At 40.7% G+C, this 19,669-nt stretch overlaps 1 protein-coding gene across 2 annotated transcripts in view; it reads right to left on the minus strand.

Annotated features, from left to right (window-relative positions):
- Positions 1–18,545, minus strand: part of MREG (melanoregulin) — a 58,297-nt gene extending 39,752 nt beyond the window's left edge. The window contains exons 1-2 of one of the 2 annotated variants that reach the window (XM_063428725.1): positions 18,378–18,545; positions 11,636–11,710 (exon numbers count right to left, since the gene is read on the minus strand). In XM_063428725.1, the coding sequence (XP_063284795.1) occupies positions 11,636–11,710; positions 18,378–18,444 (142 nt within the window). In that variant the 5' untranslated portion in view covers positions 18,445–18,545. The remainder of the gene's footprint in view (positions 1–11,635; positions 11,711–18,377) is intronic. The other variant, XM_063428726.1, reaches the window with a different exon arrangement.
- Between the last annotated feature and the right edge of the window lie 1,124 nt (positions 18,546–19,669).

Below are 19,669 nucleotides of genomic sequence, written 5' to 3' on the forward strand. Positions count from 1 at the left end.
GTCCCCCCCTTATTGTTTTTTTTAGGGCCCCCACCCACCGCACAGGGGTGGGGGCCGGAGAGGGGGAGGACAGTAGGTCCCCCCCTCATTATCTTTATGGCCCCCACCCGCTGCCCAGGGGTGGGGGCCAGGGGGGGAGGACAGTAGGTCGTCCCCCCTCATTACCATTATGGCCCCCACCCGCCGCCCAGGGGTGGGGGCCGGAGAGGGGTAGGACAGTAGGTTCCCCCCTCATTATCTTTATGGCCCCCACCCGCCGCCCAGGGGTGGGGGCCGGAGAGGGGGAGGACAGTAGGTTCCCCCCTCATTATCTTTATGGCCCCCACCCGCCGCCCAGGGGTGGGGGCCAGGGGGGGAGGAGAGTAGGTCTCCCCCCCCTCAACCACTATTGTGGCCAGAAAGAGTCCCTGTGGGTTTTAAAATTCACCTGCCTATTGAAGTCTATGGCGGTTTTATGTTCGCGACATCACTTTTGAGCAGGTATATCATCTTGGGAGGGGACAGAACATTATAGGCAGTTGCTTGTGGATGTTTTAGAAGTGTGTGGATTCAATTTACAGTTTAAGTATAACTAGGCCAGTTTAAGTATAACTAGGCAATCCTAAAAAAACAGGACTGTTTCTGATAATGAGGTTTCAAATTGGAAACTCATAAACAGCAACCAAAAATTTAATACTTTGAAAATACCAGACAATACAAAGACTTTACATTTGCTCTATAGGACGACAACCTCTTCCAATATACTACTGGATTAAATGTATAAAGATATGCCTAGAAGTGTATTTACTAATCAAGAAATTTTAGGGAATTGAGGTAACTATACATTTTTAGGTCAACATATCCAAAATAGCAAAGTGTGTTCTCCTGTACACTGGGAAGAAATTAGTGAAGAATTAATACAATGTTTAAAAAGTTAATTCAAATGACTCTATGCAGCTAAGGTGACCTAACTACTGCTGCCTAGTATCAGTAAACAATGTAGATAATTTTAAACAGACAAAAGGCCAAGAGTTGGATAGCATGTGCATCACAATGCAGTTAGTAATTACCTACACTCTAATGTGTCTACTCCCATTTGTAATAATTGCATTGTAGCTTCTGCTATACACAAGCTACTAACACCTGCAGGGCTTGTAATACTTGTGCGAACTGCTGCATATACCTTCTGCACAGAATGAAGGAAATTAAAGGATTTTATATGCATTTCCCCATTAGCAATTTAGAGATGTAATAATTTTTTTTTTATATATCTGCGTCATTGTCACCTGTGCAGCTTACAATACCAACATTTGTTTGCCATTTTATGCAGACAAATAAAAGTGACTGTGTAAAGATGTCTTAAAAGAACATTTTTAAATTGCAGCTTATTTGTCTAAATTACTGTAAAAACTTTGTTTTTAAGAACATAAGTTAGACTCATTTTTCTATTGAACAGTTTTCAGTAGTTTGCTCTATGTCTATGTTACTCTGCTAAGCAAGGATAAAGTCTCATTTTATGTTTCTCATTTTATATGTGTTTTAACCACATAATCCTAGTATTTTGGGTGTGCTAGAAAGAAATGCCTAAAGGAATACTATACTGTTAGGAATACAACCCTGTATTCCTAACAGTATAACTCCCTCTGGTCCCCCTACCCTTCCTTGCAGCACTCGGCCAATAAAGGGCTAAAACCCTTTATTTACTTACCGGATTCCATCGCAGATGTCCCCTGGTGCTATGTTGGTGCTCTGCCTCCTCAACTTAATCCAATGGTGGGATAGGGTGACCTAATGTGCATGCGCTGTAAGTGCATTAGGCCCTACCCATAGGAAAGCATTGAGTCAATGCTTTCCTATGGAGTATTCACTGACACTGGATGTCCTCATGCAGAGCGTAAGGACGTCCAGCCGTAGTTAGGCAACCAAGAGTCTCCTAGCAAGATGGATGTGTAGTAAACAGCCACTAGAGGCAGTCTTCGTGCTGCAATGTAAACATAGCAGTTTCTCTGAAAATGCAATGTTTTATATTGCAGGACTAAAGGCAATAGTGACACTGTACCCAGACCACTTCAATGACCTGATGTGGTCTGGGTACCTTTAGTGTGCCTTAAATGTGTTTTTCATTTCACTATAAGCATTATTTAATGGAAACAAAAGACAACATTTTGTCTGTACGGAAAAAAAACTTGAAAAAAAATTGTTTACCAATTAATGAGGTTATAGATCGGAAAACAAAGTTGTAAATAAAAAAATACTTTTTTCAATATGTAACTTAGACTGTTTTCCTCACATGGGCTATAAGCCTCTCATTTATACATTGTACAACATGCACGCAGTTGTGTATGTGTGTATATATAACACTATATAACACTGCCTGGCCAAAAAAAAAGTTGCAACCAAAAAATTGTTGGATCGCCTTTAGCTTTGATTATAGCACGCATTCACTGTGAAATTGTTTCGATAAGCTTCTGCAATGTCCCAAGATTTATTTCCTTCCAGTGTTGCATTTATTTTTCACCAAGATCTTGTATTGATGACGGGAGAGTCAGACCACTGCGCAAAGCCTTCTTCAGCACATCCCAAAGATTCTCAATGGTTTTAAAGTCTGGACTCTGTGGTGGCCAATCCATGTGTGAAAATTATGTCTCATGTCCCAAGAACCCCTTTTTTCACAAATTGAGCCCGATGAATTATGGCATTGTCATCTTGGAATATGCCTGTGCATATTCAGGGAAGAAAAAATCCATATACTGGTCATTCAGTATATTCAGGTAGTCAGCTGACCTCATTTGTTGGGCACATAATGTTGCTGAACCTAGACCTGACCAACTGCAGCAACGCCAGATCATAGCTCTGCCCCCACAGGCTCGTACAGTAGGCACTAGGCATGATGGGTGCATCACTTCATATGCCTCTCTTCTTACCCTGATGCACCCGTCACGATGGTTCCCCACTATCCTTCCAGTTTTCAATAATGCGTTGGACAATTCTTAACACAATTTTACTAGTTTCTGCAATCTCCTCAGATGTTTTCTCTGCTTGATGCATGCCAATGATTTGACCCTTCTCAAACAGACTAACATATTTTCCACGACCACGGGATGTGTCTTCCCGCCTCCGCACTTCCGGCCGTCAGTATTTCTGACGCTGCATGCTCGCTTGCGTGCAGCGTCCTTATACGTGCGCCTGACTTGGTTATATGACCCGGCGCACAGTAATGATGTCAGAGATCACACTGGAAGGACTAAACACCTTCCACGTTTTGTAATCAATGCTAAATGGACATTAGACAACCAGAAGCTCCCTATGCATATATAAGCAAACCTCACCCTTATCTCAGTGCCCTGTTGTGGTTTTTGACAGCCCAATAGCACTTATACTGTGTCTGTTCATTTGGTTACCAAACTTTGGCTTGTCTCACATTTACTCTGTCTTCTTTGATCCTTGACCTCGGCTTGTCCTTTCATATTCCGTCTCTCTGTTATCCTTGACCTTGGCTTGTACTCTGACTAGTCTATCTATTTGCATAGCCTGGCCATTCTAAGGAATGGAATATATTATATATTTATTTATTTTTTATATATACATCTTGTATATTATATTTGTTTTTACTTTTCTTCCTATATCTAGCTATTTATTTTATGTTATTTATATATAGAGTTACTATGTTTGGTTATTTTTTCATATTGTGTGGTTTGGGGTTACTGCCCCCTTTTTTACTGTCTCTGGGCTTCCCTGTTTCCTTGGGGTAGCCCCCTCTCATTGTGGTGTTTTTTATGGGGTGTTTCCCAGGGATTCATGCAGTTAACCCCTTCGTTTTCTCCCTACCCCACTATCTAACACCCCGCGGTTAACCCTCACCGCGGACTATGGACGCTTAGCTCGGGGTTTCAGGAGACTAGCTTTTGGCTAACTCCTCTGATTCCCCGTGCTCCAGGGTGAGTCTGCCGGCGCGCGGGGTATCTCGCGGTCAGGCGTGAGTACCCGGCGGCCCGGATCGCTCACGCACATGGCCACCTCGCCATGCGGCTCCCCCCTGGATCCGCGTGCATCCGACCAGCTAGAGGAGGGTGCGCCTGCTAAACGCGCCCCCTCTTCCTCCCACGGTGGTCGGACACCGAGTTTTTCGTCCCCACTGGGGTCTGGCTCTGTAACAGGGCACATACAGAGCCAGAAGTCAGGTAGCTCACTATTTCTGTGAGTATCTGGACTACATTCATATTTAAGTTCACATTGATATTTGTAAGTGATTATTCCAGGCTTGTCTCTTGGATTCTCACTTTGCATATTTTCTGCATGGTATTTGTATGCTTTCATTGATGTGACTTTTTTTGGACTAAGGTCTGTGTCCATTTTTTTCTTCACTACTCTCCTATCATTATCTACCTCCTATTAGATATAGCCTAAGCACATGTATGGTGGCTCAGTGGTTACAGACTTGCACTGGGGATTTTCATCCATGAGTTCAAATCCCCTGTATAGCAAGACATCAATCTGTTGTGTAATTACATGCTGGCTGGAGGAACACGTGGATCATCTTTTGTTGGATCTTATATGATGCAAGGACACGTGAAATTTTTATATTGCAAAATTATGGTTAACTACCAGTCCCTATGCTTCGGTATTTATGTACATGGTCCATCCATGGAGACAGAGACCAGACTACTCTAGTAAGATACTCACTATCCTGGGCGTATTTAAAAAACTAAGCTGACCTAACTCTGGCTCAGATTGATATGAGAGACCAGTCTATGCTGACTCTAATTCTATTCAGATGGCATGCTGATGAGACATATACTGATGAAGAATTCTCAAACAGGTCTGCAGCTTCATGTGCATGCCCTTCTCAGTTTTAAATTAATCACGCTGTATGTCGTGATTCATGGGCACTATAATCACTGGACCAGGTTCAGCCTGTATGTGCTACGGCTGGTATACCACTATTTTGCCTGCTGGGCATTTAGGGACTGCCGGTCCTGGTTCAGGTTATTCACACGGCATTACGCTGTCTAAAAGGGTTGGTGTGTGGTCCTATGTCACAGGATGCCCTGAGGATCTACGATTTCTAGGGACCTCTACCCGCGATACCCTTGTAAAGCGCTGCGGAATAGAATGGCGCTATATAAATACCATATTATGATAATATAATAATGATCCGCAACCCAGGATTGGCCTGCTACGTCTGTGCCCATTAAAGCGGCCTGCTATGTCTGTACCCATTAGAACGGCCTGCTATGTCTGTGCCCATAAGAACGGCCTGCTATGTCTGTGCCCATTAGAACGGCCTGCTATGTCTGTGCCCATAAGAACGGCCTGCTATGTCTGTGCCCATAAGAACGGCCTGCTATGTCTGTGCCCATAAGAACGGCCTGCTATGTCTGTGCCTATAAGAACGGCCTGCTATGTCTGTGCCTATAAGAACGGCCTGCTATGTCTGTGCCCATAAGAACGGCCTGCTATGTCTGTGCCCATAAGAACGGCCTGCTATGACTGTGCCCATAAGAACGGCCTGCTATGTCTGTGCCTATAAGAACGGCCTGCTATGTCTGTGCCCATGTGTATGGCCTGCTACGTCCGTGCCTATTTGCTTGGCCGACTATCCTGTGCCCATTCGTTTGGCCTGCTGGGCCTGTGCCATTCTGACGGGCCTGCTCTACTGGTGCCGAACCCCTGCTAGGCTGCAGGCCCGGGGGGGAATATCACTGAGGAAATGCCGGTGCCCACCAGTGACATGGAAATAGGCAGGTGTCCAGACAGGCACCATTGCCATACTATCCAAGAGGACACCTGTATACGGCCATCTGAATATGGTGGGTAGGGTGAAGGCCCTAAACCTCATGCCTGAAGGGCATGGTTTTTTATAAGGACCCGGTCATACATCTCCAAGGAAAACTTCGCACAGGCAAGGATCAGTGCTCAGACACCTAAAGGAGAACGCGGTGGTTTCCTTGTCTTTTACATCTACCTCCGTATCTGCTTCCTGGTATCCCTAGAGGTATCGGTAGTTATTTCCCACGTTAGGTTAGCTCCTGGCTCTGTTCAGTGGGGCTTACCTTCCGGCCTGCTATTTGCCTTCTATCTGATCTAGAATTTATGTATCTTTCTCTTATCTACGTTATTTTTTTCGTTTTCGCGACTTCCTTTTCCTTTCGCTCAGGTCGTCGAGAGGCCTGACTTGACCTCCCCCAACCTCCCGGGCGCTTGTGGATTGCGGAGAACGTCTCCAGCTTTCCGCAGGCTACCAACGGTCGTCCGTGCGCGCACGGGATCCGGGCGGTCAGCTGGTAGTTTTCTTTTTCTTTGTTGTTTTTTTCCGTAGATTGCCATCAGCCTTATGCTGATATTGGTATTTGGTGTACCCTGCAATTGGTCACCCTGAGTCTCTAGGGACTCTAGTTTGGACCACAGGAGGGTGCGGCCCTCCATCATCTCAATCCAAGAATATTTTATTTTCAGGAACAGAGAGCGAACCCCTCTCAGAGACAGGACCGGACACTGATTTGTTATTAGAGGGCGCAGCCCTCCCTCAAACTTGGCCAGCTACTGAGCTGGATACAGAGGACATGTTTGGAGGACACATTCTCATAGAGAGAACCGGTCACGGATGTAGACTCTACTGTTTGGTTATTTACGGGCGCGGCCTGCTCAGACTATCAGCCGGAAGCTATCACGTTAATCGATCACATTAGTAGAGAACGCGGCTCTCTCATACACTCGACACTCTACAGGGCCGGCCATTTGCTCATCACACCGGCTTGTACCGGTGCAAGACTACATAGAGGGGCGTCCCTCCTGCATTCAATTGGATCTTACGTCCGTGCTACTGATTTCGTTATAGAGGACTGCCTAGTCATACAAGATATACATTTTAGGCTGGATCCCTCTATTCTATCTCCTGTAATGGCTCTACTGGGTCCGGATCACTTAGGTACACACACTCCTGGAAATGGTACGGCTAACGGATGGCCTCAGGTATTACGAGAGTGCAGGTTTTGGTATATTCTGCACCATATATATCGGGGAACTGCTTTCTGTTTTGGATATCCAGACTATTGCGGACCAACCGCGCAGACAGTTTCTCCCATATCAAGATGACAGGAGCTACGGAAACCTTCATGGAGCAAACGGACACTGCCTTGCTCGGGTACCTAGATTAGGAAGGCCTGTTATCCAGTCTGAAGGTAACCGTACACATGGTTCACATGGTAAGACCGGACATTCCGGTTGTCTTGAGTTCCCCGGTCGTTACGATCTTGGGATAAGGGGGCAGGACTGCCCCATCTCCTCGGAACGCATACCTGGTGAACAGGGTTCGGAGATGGTGGGTCCTCCGTCTATTAGCTATTTCCCCTCGCGGGAGCCGTTTTGTTTTTCGATTCACGCTAACCTACTCTTCAACTACCGTCGAAGAGACCTACGAGATTTTGTGAGAGTACCTGGGGTACCCCGACTCCTAAACAGACACCTTTCACTCTTAGACGAGGACATATCTGGATGGAAATCTGCACTCCGGTTTGCACTTTCCATCCCTTTGAATATTTCTGGGATTCTCTATTCCAGAAAATAGTCGACCACTGTTTCCTCCACACGAGTTCAGTTCGGAACCATGAATGGACATCCTTTTGGAATCTTTTCTCTACATAGTCCGAGGATTACACAGTCCATTTGGAATATCGGAATCACTTAGGATACGGCTAGTTTGACCACACTCTCGACTGCATTACAGATGAGACATCTCACCAGGTAGGCCAGGAGAGAAGGAATGATCATACTCTGTTATATTGCGTCTTGTTGGTGGACTTAGACGCATTCCTTGTGATTGGGGATCTACCTGCAAGGCCGAGTCGCCAGATGACCCTGACACGATCGGAGGAACCATCCTACAGATCAAGAGTTGAGACATGATGGCAGTTTCTTCTCGCGACCATACGTCCGCAAACGGCCTTTGACATTTTACAACTACATGAAGATAGCTGATGGGTCAGCTTCCAAGCTCAGGTCCCGTCCGCTAGGAAGCGGGTGGCAACATCAAGTTCGATGGATCTATCAGCAAATGGTGTTTTTTCCGTGTTTGAGATGCTTCGTCGGCTGACATCTTCATTGACCCGTCTACTGTCGTTTTTTCGCAGTTGGTAAGTACAATTAGGATTACTCTGCTATCTCCTGGAATAGGTACCAGCGACACAAACAGCGTTGGATTGGTGATCTGAGCGTTGAAACAGCAAATACGAAGCCTCCTGTCATGTTATAAAATTGTAGATTATGCTAGCTTTAGTGTACCTATAATCTTAATTTTATTAATGACAGGAGGCGAGTATTTCCCACCCATTCTTTTCCCACCCTTGTTTTATGTAAAAAAATTGGATTAATCAGGTACGTATGCAACTTTGTTTGTTGATTCTGCTACCTGTCGCCTGTTCTTATATCTATGTTTATTTTCATAAGTAGGGTTGGGATATCTACATATTAAGGTTTATTTTGGTTGCTACATTGGGTACCTACATGTTTATTCAGAGTACATTTCATTGGATAATCAACCTGTTCGATTCTGTTTTTCTCTCGTTTCAGTTTACAGTCCATCAACACTGTCTAGTTTGACGATTACTCTCGGATGGTGGACGTCGTTATATTCATCGTATCTAGGACTTTGTTTCTTCCCCATGATGTTCTCTGCCTTTTATTCTGTTTTGTCGCAGCTTGAAAGAGGAAATGATGCATGGGGAGGGGAGTTTTATAGTACCTAACTTTTTTCTGATTGGTTGTTTTTTCTGTGCTGCTGTGGAGTTCTAGTAAAGAGAGACTTAAGCAAATACTCGCCTCCTGTCATTAATAAAATTAAGATTATAGGTACACTAAAGCTAGCATAATCTACAATTTTGTGAATACATCCCAAATTCATTGTCTATCAGGAAAACTTGAGGGGTTTGAGAGCACTGGTGAGAGAAAGATAGACTTTTTATTCCCCATCATCATTTAGATGGCAAAAAGACAATCAAATGAAGCCCTTCAAGCTTTTCTTCAAGCTAATTCCCAATTAAATTTTTAATAATATCACTGCACTCATTTTAATTGCTTTCTCACATTTTATAATAATATACTATGACTCTATATGGAAACGTTTGATAAGTTTGCAGCACAATTTTTATATTGCCCATTCTTTTATTCTTTTATTCTGTTATTTATATTTATGCATAGCATGTTCCTACTTGAACGCTATCTGTCAAAGAATCTTAAAGGAACACTTCAAGCACATTAATCACTGCAATGCATGTACTTCCAGTACATCAGGCGCAGGTTACCTCCTCCAGGAGAGCAAGGAGCTCCCTGTACTGATCTAGTTTGGCCATGCAGGGCTTAGTTAATTGACGGAAGACACTCTTAGTCACTGCAGGGCTTAGTTCAGGGGAGCTAATAGAAGCTACACGCATGAGCTTCTGGTTCTCCTAAAGGCTGTGACCAGCGCCGAGCAGATCTCCAATAAGTTGTCAAGTTATTTGCAAATGGTTTGACTACTTACCCTGCTCGGAATGTTCCTTTTTAAAGGTCTACATTAACATTGTTAAAAAAATAAATACAAAAATGAAATAAAAAATAAATATGTATTTTTAATGCTGTTAATGGTTGTCATTTTTTTTACATTCACAACATTGACTAGAACTAAATGATGATAAATCAGTTCTGTACAAAATAGGTAACAGCATAGTATTCAGACCCTGCGGCATCATTGCCTGCAGATTCTCTCCTGTAGTAGTACTATGCTCTTTTATAGTAGCTAAGATCGTATTTCAGAAAGTGTTTGGCTACACCTGACATTTTAACTGTAACCATATGATTTGCTTGTTACCTTACTCGATCTTTTTACCTCCAGGTTACCTATATGTTGTAATGTTCATGAAAGGCATGTATGGCAGTAAAGTAAAGGAACACTACAAGCATTTGAAGAAATACAGATTATGGTAGTGGTTCTGGTCTAAAGATTTTAAACTCAGCCTTTTCTATGACACCTCTTGTTGGTGTCACTAAGATTATAGGCTAGTGCTAGTATTTTTAATTGGATCCTGAATCCAAGGATGGATTCATAAACACATGATTGAGGAGTGGCAAGTAATATCCTGGTTGGTACGTTCATTAGAGACTGTAATGGTAACGTACAGGCTTGGAGAGACCAATACAGAATGTGTTACATTAGTCAAAGCAGGAAATTATGCATTCAAAAGAAGCATGAGAGATATATTTCAGAGATGTAAATTTTAGGACTTTAAGATATATTGAATATGGTAAATAAAAGTAAGCCCACAGTCATACTAATACCAAGGCAAGGAGCTTAAGAGTTGAGTGGTTAAGTTAATGGGCATACTGTTGATCTGCAGAGAGTGAACAAAGAGGGATTGTTTTCAAGGGAGGGAAGGAGGACAGTTTTTGAAAAAGAGTTTCAGGAAATGGACAACCAGTCAGTGTCAGGGTACCTTGTGTTTTGGCTCAGGCTATACCCCAAGCTGGCATCATCATGCAGGGGACTTGGGACATATCCAACAGCTCTCCACTTGTTCCCAGTGGTTCTCACGCCAGCCGCGATAGCCCCGCCCCTTTATATGATGCGGCACATACGCGCCAACATCATGACACAAATTACGTAACTGCACACAAAACGTTTGAATACAAATGTTTTGGGTGGGGAGGCGGGGCTACAAATCAAGGAACACAGTATTTAAGTGGAGTCCAGGGAAAGTCTCATTGCCTGTGGTAGTTCTTCATAGTCCCAATAGCACATTTTCTTAGTATGGTTCTCTCAGATTTTTACTTTTTGGCATTGTTTGACTATTCTGACTTCTGTTTTCCTTTGACCTTGGCTCTTGTACTCTCATTGTCCCTGATTTCTGGCATCCCTGACCTTGGCTCGTTTCCACTATTCTCTGTCCTTGTGACGTTTTACAATCTGCGTGTAGGATCCCCAAATATTTCTGACAGTCAGACATAGAAGAGAGGAACTTAAGAGAGTGGGAGAAATATCATGGAAAGGGAAATATATCCAAATTGTTAAGTTATTAAGTTGTAAAATTATTTTGAAACCATAAAGCGAAGGTACTCGTCACACTCCCGGTGCTCCACAATCTGGAACAATCAAGTTTCTTAACAATGGTATATAGACAATATTGGGTTCACTTGAAGTGCAACAGAGAAATCTTTTGCCATATAAGTAACATTTCTGCTTAGACAAGAGCCTTTAACAAGTTGGCTTGTGTAAGCTGGCAAATGTGACACAAAGTAACCTTTTACTCTTCCTGTGTATCTGGTCATGTTGAAATATGTTGCTAGATCACAATCAAAATGCCACAGTCTATGCCCCTGAAGAATTTGTATATTGAATAATTATTCGAGTAAGACTTGTTTTGAATGCACCATACACAATTCTATTGCACTACCACTGTGATCGTAATACAGCAGAGCAAAGCATCCCGCTGACACTCAACCTGTTAGTAGAATAAAATGGCACAGATCAGGCTAGAAATTCACTTTATATTACAATATAAAAAAAACAAAAAACTGTGCAATAATTGTACATATTTCTCTGCTCCATAATAGCACATTGTGCAAGCTCTCATCTGTATTTTTCTGTGAACACATATATAGTTAGTGTCTTCATATGTAGACTCACCAGGGACATCACTGCAACGATTTTTGCTGATGATTTGCTTGGGAAAACCCAGTAGAGCATCTTGAAGCCAAAAACCTAAAAATAGCAAGCCTTTTATGAAAATCTCCGTTATGACCTTCAAAAACATATATATTAATTTACACACAGTATGCTTTGTGTATTCAACTTGGATTGTTGATCAAGACTTATATTGCTCATTGTTACCAGTTCAGAGTGCAAAAGCTTTGTTTATTAAATCGTATAGCTCTATAATGTCAATACGTTGGGACTGTCTGTGTTGTCATATGCAATGAATGGGGGTTGTTGCCATGGTGATAGGTGAGATTCTATATCTGTTACATGCTGCGGTTTCCAGCAATGCAGAACCACTGGCTCTCCATAGCTTTCAGCCTAATTAGAGAGCTGAACATTTGGCAAAAGCTCAGGCGTGAACTGCAACATAACAGCTCCTTCAATTCTGTTGTATGTAAAGATTTTAACTTACATTTGTAAGAGAAGAATATGTACATGCAATATTATCTGGCATATGTGGCAGAAGAGAGGCAGTTAGGAGAGTGGGAGAAAGATCAATGGGATGATCTATATATCCAAATTGTTATGTTATTAATAACTGGATCCCCAATGCTTTTTAGGAATGCTTTTTTAACTGTAGTGGTTATGGTGCCAGAAGCTCCTAGTGGTGCCCCAGTATAATCTGTCAAATAATTTTTGCATGATTTGATGCTTACCTGGATCTTTCCTGCGCATGCACTGCATCATGTATTACTCAGAGTTTGAGAGGCTAGTTGTCAGTGTTCAAATATAACAGTGGATTAAACTAATTCATTGGCATGGTAATTTGTTTCCTTTTCAAACACAGATCTATTTCAGCCACAAGTAGACAGACACCATTGTATACCTCTGTACATGCTATTCCAGATGTACATATGTATGCCTTTGTACCCACCATTCCAACTAAGTATAATAACATCCATAATAACTCCTATTTCTATGCTTTTAAGACCCTGCCTTATGACACACACACTTTAGAACCCATTCCAAATTACCATCACACAAACCTGCACCTTCCCAACCGCTGTGACGTACCACAAAACATTTTATAAACCAGTATCTCATGCACCTTTGCATCTCTTCCGAAGACCACATTGTGCATCTTCCCAATTACCAGTTCCATGTTTTGATGTGGCTTACTTGCCAACCCAGAGAAAGATGGATCAAATGACAATATTCACTATCATGGAGAGCCTGGGCTTTTATTGTTGATCAAATCCGTTATTTTATTATCTCAATCATTAGGACTACATCTTTTTAACAAGTACTCAAGTTGAAAGTCTTCAAATCGTTTATTACCTATAGCATTAATTCATTATATATATGTATAATCCATAATGTCTGATTATAATCATGGTAGCCTGTCTGTTATATAATACCTATCAGTATACGTCACATTTAAGAATATTACCTTTAGTCTGTTGCCTACAATCATATTTCTTACAAACACATGAAAAAGATACCCACACACACATTTTTCTTCTCACATTTCAATGTTATGCACAAACTCGTTTCACCTCCAGCTTCACTTTCATGTGTCTTAACAAGCACTCATCAAACTTTCATTTCTCACATACAGATACTTTTTCGCAGACCTCTTAACACTTCACCCCTCCCTTCCCCACTCTCTGCTTATGTCTATTTAAAGAAAACACATACTTCTCAACCCACCCCACACTCATAGCGCAGCCTAGATTAATTAGATGACTTTATATTTATTGTGTTTGTTACAGTGATTCATTGTAAACTAGATTATAAATCCTCACTGACTGTAACAAGTTTAATATAGATAACAGCCAGTTACCCTCTAACAATATGTTACAGTAGCATCACTAATGTAAAGAGGAACCTGTTGCAAGAATTTGTTTCGGCTCTCTGTGGTGTGACTGGCCAAAAGGTAGATCCCCATTTATCATACAACTTCTTCTATGATGCTTTGCAAGCAGGGGATCTGTGCCAATCTTTACAGGACTGTATTTATGAGCAGTATGAATTGAATGCAAGTATGTTTTTATACATAGTATGTCAGTGTGCACATACACAGGTGTGTATTTGTGTGTTGGCATTTGAATGCAGTTATGTGTTTGTATGTACTGTAGCTATTTAATATCAGTGGTGTACTTGTGTGTAGCCTTTGTATGTAGAGTTGGCATTTGCAGGCATATGTTTTATGTAGTTTTGGTATTTCAATGCAGGGGGTGTTTGTATGTAGTTTTGGTGTAGGTTTGAATGCTGAGATATTGGCCACACACAGATACATACACACATGCTGACACACACAAATGCACGCATACACACACAAAGATCACAATTTACATATTACTAGACCCTCCCTGCTTCCATACATTTTGGTTGCAGAAGGTTGGCTTCCCTTGGGCCCAGTGGCATCTGGCATCTGATGTGAATCTTGTCCAAGCCCCTTACCCATTCTCTAATGCTCTCCTCTATCCCTCTCCCGCTCGCCTCATTGGTAATCTTAGTTCCCTAATCATAGATGTCCTTCAGGTGGCCCTTGATGGCCACCTCAGCTTGTGGGCCCTGGGAATAGTTCTGCTGCTGGTAGCTCATAATTCAAAGTACCAGCTTGCACTAGTTACCATTCACCCTAAAGGTCACAGCACAATTTTTTATTGTTTTGACAATTTAAGTGTCAATTATTATCTCTCAAATAATGCTTGGCATTTCAAACGCACAGTTTAAAAAAAAAAAAAAAAAAAATATATATATATAAAGCCCTGGGAACAAGAAAGTATACCCTCTTTGAATGATATGGTTTTACATATCAGGACATAATAACAATCATCTGTTCCTTTAGCATGTCTTAAAATTAGTTAAATACAACCTCAGATGAACAACAACATGTGACATATTACACCGTGTCATAATTTATAAAAAAAAAAATCCAAAATGGAGGAGGATTGTGTGAAAAACAAATTACACATTTACTGCTTCCATAGGAACTAACAGACTAAGTAGCATACATGTGTTGTAATCAAATGCTATTGGTTAATTAATCATCAGCAAGTGTGACCACTTCTATAAAAGCCAAAGTTTTAGTAGTTTGTTGGTCTGGAGCATTTAAAGTCTATCATTCTACAGTGAGACTGATTATTCAAAAGTAGAAAACATTAAAGGGACACTATAGTCACCAGAACAACTACAGCTTATTGAGCTTATTTGTTCTGGTGTGTAGAATCATTACCTTCAGGCTTTTTACTGTAAACACTGTCTTTTCAGAGAAAATGCAGTGTTTACATTACAGCCTAGTGATAACTTCTCTGGTCACTCCTCAGATGGCTATTAGAGATCCTTCCTGGGTCAGGGCTGCCTAAAATGCATCCAAACATTCAGTGTCTCCTCCCTCTGCATGCAGACACTGAACTTTCCTTATAGAGATTAATTGATTCAATTAATCTCTATGAGGAGATGCTGATTGGCCAGGGCTGTGTTTGAATTGTGCTGGCTCTGCCCCTGATCTGCCTCTTTGTCAGTCTCAGCCAATCCAATGGGGAAGCATTGTGTTTGGATTAGGCTACCACTTTTGCTGATGTCAGCGGGCAGTAGGCAGGTCTAAAGGAAACGGGGACAAAGTAAGCATCTGCAGACTTGAATACAAGTAAGATTTTCCTATATTTAGGGAGGCATGAGGGGACCAGGGTGGCTAAATTGTGGTTTGTGTTCCTGACCCTATAGTGCTCCTTTAAAGACAGTTGCAAATCTCCCCAGGAGTGATCGTCCCAGCAAATTTACACAAAGGTCAGTTCATCTCAAGAGAAATTGCAAAAAGCCCAAGTTACATCTCGAACTCTGCAGGCCTCAGCTGGCATGTTAAATGTTAACGTTCATGACAGTACAATTAGAAAAAGACCGAACAAGTATGGTTTGTTTTGAAAGGTCTCTAAAGAGAACATGGCAGCACAGCTTAAGATGGCAAAGTTGCATCTGAATAAACCAGAAGACTTCTGGAACAATGTTCTTTGGACAGACGAAACCAAAGTGGATATATTTGTCTATGTTTGGCCATAATGCACAGCAGCATATTTGGCCAAAACACAGCATATCAGCACAAACAACTCATACCACCTGTCAAGCACGGTGGTGGGGAGGGGGGTTATAATTTGGGCTTGTTTTGCAGCCACAGGACCTGGGTATCTTGCACTTATTAAGTTGACAATTAACTGATCTGTATACAAACGTATTCTAGAGTCAAATGTAGGGCCATCTGTTCGATAGTTACAGCTTGGCCGAAGTTGTGTCATCCAGAAAATGATTACTTCAAGTTATTGCTACTAAAGGTAGTTTAACAATCTACTGAATCATAAGGTGTACTTAGAAATTCACACATGGCATCTCCATTTTTAAAAAAAATGTTTTAAATAAATCATGACATGGTATAATATGTCATGTGTGTTGTTCATCTGAGGTTGTATTCACCTAATTTTTAAATCTGCTGTGGAACAGATGATTGTTATTATGTCCTGATTTGTAAAACCATAGAATTCAAAGAGGGTGTGCATTTTATTTCCCATTGCTATATATATCAGACTGTAAGGATAAAAGGATATGATCTATTGGGACTTGTCAGAGGCAATATTTTTACGCAATGAAGGGAGAGGCTATTAGTCAAGCAGGGTACTGGACATCTTTCTGATCAGGGCAGCAATGCAACAGAAAGAAACGGATGGCTGTTTCAGTGGGAAATCTGGTTAGCCACATCCTGAGATCATAAAGTTGGCAACTAGCTGTTCTAGTGCTAAATAGTTATGATTAAAGCGTAAAGGTTTAAAGAACACTAAAGTATTAGGAATACAAACCTGTATCCCTAACAATTTAGTGTCCCTCCCCTAAGTCAGGCTCCACCCCCATCCCCGTGTATCAATTGGCTTCCATTGTAGTTAATACAATTACTGGGGACCTGATGTGCTTGCTTGACAAGTGTGTGTACATTTTCCAACTACCTCAAAGGAAAGTATTGAACCAATGATTGCTTGTGCATAATGGTGCTTCTGCATCATGTGACCAAGATTTGATCAATCAGTAAGACAGTCACTAGATATAGATTTAACCATTGCAGTTTCTTCAAAACTGCAATGTTTTACATTGCAGGGTTAACAGTAAAGGTCCATTGAATTCATTGAATTGAAGTGGCCTGGGTTACTTTAGTGGTCCTTTAATAGCTATTTAAAGATTCAATACATTCTGTAGCCTATTTACTTGGTTAATTAAAAAGTAAATCTGTCTGTCTGTCTGTCTATCATAATGGAAATACCCACTGTGTGTATGTATGCATGTGCGACGTTATATTAGGTTAATATCCAATTAATATTGCGTATTGTAATAAATAACATTTCATTTGTAAGCTTTCAAAGTAGCATAAAGAAATCTGATGTCTAAATTGCAAGCGTATCCATCACAAAAGCATCTAAATTATTAAATATGTCAAGAGAACAGCTTTACAAATGAAAACATGCGCTACACAGTGACAAAACCTGCAAAAAGTTCAACGATGTCAGTAGGAGAAAATGGCTATTGCAGTCGCTTATCACCATAACTGTACAGTGACAAAAGTCGTGTGTGGGGGTGGGGGGGGGGGGGGGGGGGGGAGGAATCAGTGCATCTGAACATGTGTGATCCAGTTTATAATACAAATATACAATGTAGCTTAAGTAGGATTGACAGACACTTAAAAAAAAGCAACCTTTGAGCAAAGATAAAAAGTAATATGGTATTATGGATAATCTTTTACACTGTTTTCCAAATAACATTTGGTGGATGCACAGAGAGTGGAGTACAGTCGCCTTTCATTCATGGCATGTTCCTTTTTGACAACTATCGCAATATCCCACTATACACAGTCCAATACTACTTGTCATAAGAAGCTTGCTTTTAATATATTGGGTGTTTAATTGTCCAGCCTCTGTAAATAACTAGTATACACATAGAATTTTAAATCTGTATACACAAACAGAAATGATCAATTGAAAATCTATTGTGAAATATATAAATCAGACCTACAGATAAATAATATTTGCATACCTGATTTTTTTTTCAATCAGACATTTATTAGACCCGTCTGCACACCTGGGATTACAGGTGTTGTAATTGTTAGCAATAGCTCTGTGATAATTCAGTGATATCTATTGGGAATCTCATTGATCTAAATCATTGTCTAAAAACCTGCAGTAACAGCAACTGGATTGCAAAGGATTTCAAATAATTCTGCATTATTTCAATCAGTGCTTGTAGTTGTGAGCATGCCTATTTTACAGATATTAACAAAATAACTGTTTCTAGCATCCTAGTGTGATAGAATCTACACATGTAATACATGCTATCTATCTATCTATCTATCTATCTAGCATCCTAGTGTGATATAATCTACACATGTAATACATGCTATCTATCTACATATTTAAGGTATACTCTCTCTCTCTCTATATATATATATACATATTTAATGCTATCTAATCTATCTATCTATCTACTCTCTCATCTAATATAGTGTATGTATTTATTTAATGTATCTATCCATCTATCTATTGTGTATAGTTAATCTTACAGACATTACCTTCAATATTCTGTCTATCAATCCATTGTATTAATTCTCATTGATACCACCTTCACATTTCATCTGTCTGTCTGTCTGTCTATCTATCTATCTATCCTTGGTAATTAGTCTTATGGATATTACCTTTATATTTAGGATCAGATACATCTTTCCGCAGAGCTGGATCCCCTGCAGTTTGTGAAAGCTTCATTATTCCAGTTCAAGATTGTGCTGAAATCACTTGATGCTCAGTGTTTGTCTGCAGAAATGCACAGGCAGCAGTTAAAATCAACACAGGTGGGGAGAGGGATGGACCAGTTTACCAGGGAGCTGCAGAAGGGAAAGCCAGACCTCCAGCATGTGATGCAGATGTTACCCAGGCTCACAGCAGTACCATCTTTTTGTTTAATAGTGTACTGTAACATTTAACACTATTGTTACAAAAGGAATTCACATTCCGTCAACCAGCACATGTAGGCTAATTTAAATGTGCAGCATCTTTATTACAGAACATGATTGTATAAAGAAAAGAAAAAACTGAATTGTGGCATAAGCATGCTTTAAAATTGTTGAATTCGTTTTTCATACAGCATGTTAATAATTGGATCACTCCTACCTTATTTATGAAACACATGTAGGCGTTTTCATAAAACCAGAAATTGTTGGCAGCTGACCAGTGAATGGCAAATATTTGATTACTTTTGACTCTCTTTACTGCTTGGCTTTTATGATCCACATTTCCAATTCACTGGTTAATTCATGCAAAATCCCTGTTTATTGAGTAATCCACTGTCCCAAATTAAAGGATGCATATTTGACAAGCGCTAACAGTTTATATTTACTATACAACTGTGTAAGGGGTTGTTGGCTTATGTAGTTGCTGTAGTAACTATAGTTATTATTTATTCAGTTTAGTGATACTATTCATATTATTACCTTTTTAATAATGCAAAACACATATTTGTATATACAGCATCTATAGCTATAAAATTAGATGTTTAAAGGAGCACGATGGATAATCTGTTCTTCTCAATTAAGTGGTAATGGTACTTAGACCCCCTTTGCATCTCTTACTTTCTTGTGTTAAACTGTTTTAGAACTGTTTACTATATACATTGTTTCCCCAGTCACTTGTATGCTGCGTCTCTAGCTGCTCTGACTAATGCAGAAGCATTAACTCGAGTAGCAATGATCGTCTGAGGATACCAGTTGACACTTTCAGCCTACGACTAGCTGGCCATCATGGGTAAACATACGTACAGTTTTTAACCTTCACTTGAGATGGACAGCCAGTGACAGTGAGAGTATTGTTCCCTTATCAATGAGTTAAGGAAAATAAACTTGGTCTAAACAAAATACAATACTATTTTTAAAGCTTGTATGGTATCTGATGGGTCTTCACACCGAATAGGAGTTTAAAGTATGAATCATACCTG

The sequence above is a fragment of the Pelobates fuscus genome, chromosome 8, assembly GCF_036172605.1.
Source record: "Pelobates fuscus isolate aPelFus1 chromosome 8, aPelFus1.pri, whole genome shotgun sequence".
NCBI lineage: Eukaryota > Metazoa > Chordata > Amphibia > Anura > Pelobatidae > Pelobates > Pelobates fuscus.